Source organism: Lucilia sericata, unplaced genomic scaffold (genome assembly GCF_015586225.1).
Source record: "Lucilia sericata isolate MDLA Ls3-8-SP2 unplaced genomic scaffold, ASM1558622v1 Contig000607F_arrow, whole genome shotgun sequence".
NCBI lineage: Eukaryota > Metazoa > Arthropoda > Insecta > Diptera > Calliphoridae > Lucilia > Lucilia sericata.
Genome location: NW_023994614.1, coordinates 118,669 through 120,490, shown reverse-complemented (window position 1 = coordinate 120,490; position 1,822 = coordinate 118,669). Strand labels below are relative to the sequence as shown.

Sequence of the window (1,822 nt, the reverse complement as noted above, 5' to 3'; positions counted from 1 at the left end):
CGGATAGGATTGACATCGTGATTGGGATGAATATTATAACAAATATAATTGAGGATGGAATATACAAAAAAGATGGTATTTTGGCGCAATCCACAATATTTGGGTGGATTTTATCAGGCTTGGTGAATAAGAAGACGAATCCTAGAAAGGTTTTATCTGCAGTTACAAATTTGGAGCGTTTTTGGGAGCTGGAAGAACTACAAAACTTTTGCGAAGACTACGAAGAAGACAAGATATGTTTAAACCTCTTTAATGAAACAACCGAAGTTGGCAACGACAACAGGATTATAATCTGCCAATAAAGAAGGAAGAAAACGAACTTGGAGACTCTAAGAAGCAAGCGATAGGCAGACTTCTTTCACTAGAAAGAAAGCTGGAGTCAAATCTGAAGCTGAAGGAAGACTACCATAAATTTATGAACGAGTACATACAGCTTGGTCATATGGAAGAGGTAATGGTAACAAACAGCGGCAAATATTATTTACCTCATCAGGCGGTAATTAGAGAAAGCAGTCTGACTACAAAATTGAGAGTAGTATTCGACGCATCCGCGAAGACATCAAATGGAAGAAGCCTAAATGACATCATGTATACCGGTCCAAGGCTACAAAATGAAATATTTGATATTCTTGTAAAATGGAGGCTGTGGAAATTCGTTGTCACAGCAGACGTAGAGAAAATGTATCGTCAGGTTAAAGTTGTGCCAAAACATCAAAACTACCAACATATCCTATGGAGAGAAGACATAAAAGAGGTCATTAAAGAATATAAATTAACAACAGTGACATATGGAACTGCTTCTGCACCATTTTTAGCAGTACGGGCGCTATTTTATATCGCAGATAGCTGTCCAAATGAAGAAATAAAAAATATTATTAAACAAGACTTCTACATGAATGACCTTATGACAGGAGCAGATACTATTTCTCAATGTAAATATATTCAACATGAGACTATGAGGCAACTTGAAAAATACGGCTTCAATTTAAGAAAGTGGTTACCAAATAACTTAAATATAATTGATGACATCAGCAATTCTACAAATAATGCTGTGATTCAAATTGAAGATGACGAATCCATAAAAACGTTGGGGTTGCAGTGGGATCCAGTATTAGATCAATTCAAGTTCAACATAAACTTTTCACTAAATGGCGAATTAACCAAAAGACGTGCACTATCCGAAGTAGCTAAAATCTTCGATCCATTAGGATGGTTGTCTCCAGTAACAGTAGTCGCAAAATTATTCGTACGGAAATTATGGCTATTACAATGTACATGGGACGAAGAATTACCACGCCCACATTAAGAAAATATAAAATCCGTATATTTGAGATAATATAACAGTTAGAGTCCTCAAATTTTTTCGGAGCCACTTTAGTGTCAATATGATCATTTAGGACAAAAAGTAGGCGGACTAGCATTAGGGGGCGTGGCACCTCCCATATAAATTAAATACAAAAATTCGTTTATCTGGGAAACTAATAGAACTAAATTCTTAAAATTAAGCACGAAGAACTTTAACATCCATGTAAACATTTTGGGTAATAAATTGGCGGACTACCCATGAGGGGAGCGGCACCTCCCATATTAATTAAAAACAAAAATTCGTTGATCTGGGAAACTAATAGAACTAAATTCTTAAAACTTTGCACGAAGAACTTTAATATTCATCTGAACATTTTTAAGGAAAAAAGAGCGGACCTTCATCTGGGGGGCTTAGAGCCCCCATATGAATAAAACAGAAAAATTCGTATATCTAAGAAACTATTAGAGCTAGAATCTTGAAATTTTACTTGAAGAACTTTGACATTCATCTGAACAT

General features: G+C 35.5%; 1 protein-coding gene across 1 annotated transcript; it reads left to right on the top strand.

Annotated features, from left to right (window-relative positions):
* The first annotated feature begins 679 nt into the window (after positions 1-679).
* On the top strand, positions 680-1,306 carry LOC119606616. Its single transcript, XM_037960184.1, has one exon. The coding sequence runs from the start codon at positions 680-682 to the stop codon at positions 1,304-1,306; it is 627 nt and encodes a 208-aa protein (XP_037816112.1).
* Positions 1,307-1,822: the final 516 nt, after the last annotated feature.

What these genes read in the sequence shown, in the direction of transcription:
- LOC119606616 (XM_037960184.1), top strand. Translation starts at nt 680, where the DNA reads ATGTATCGTCAGGTTAAAGTTGTGCCAAAACATCAAAACTACCAACAT.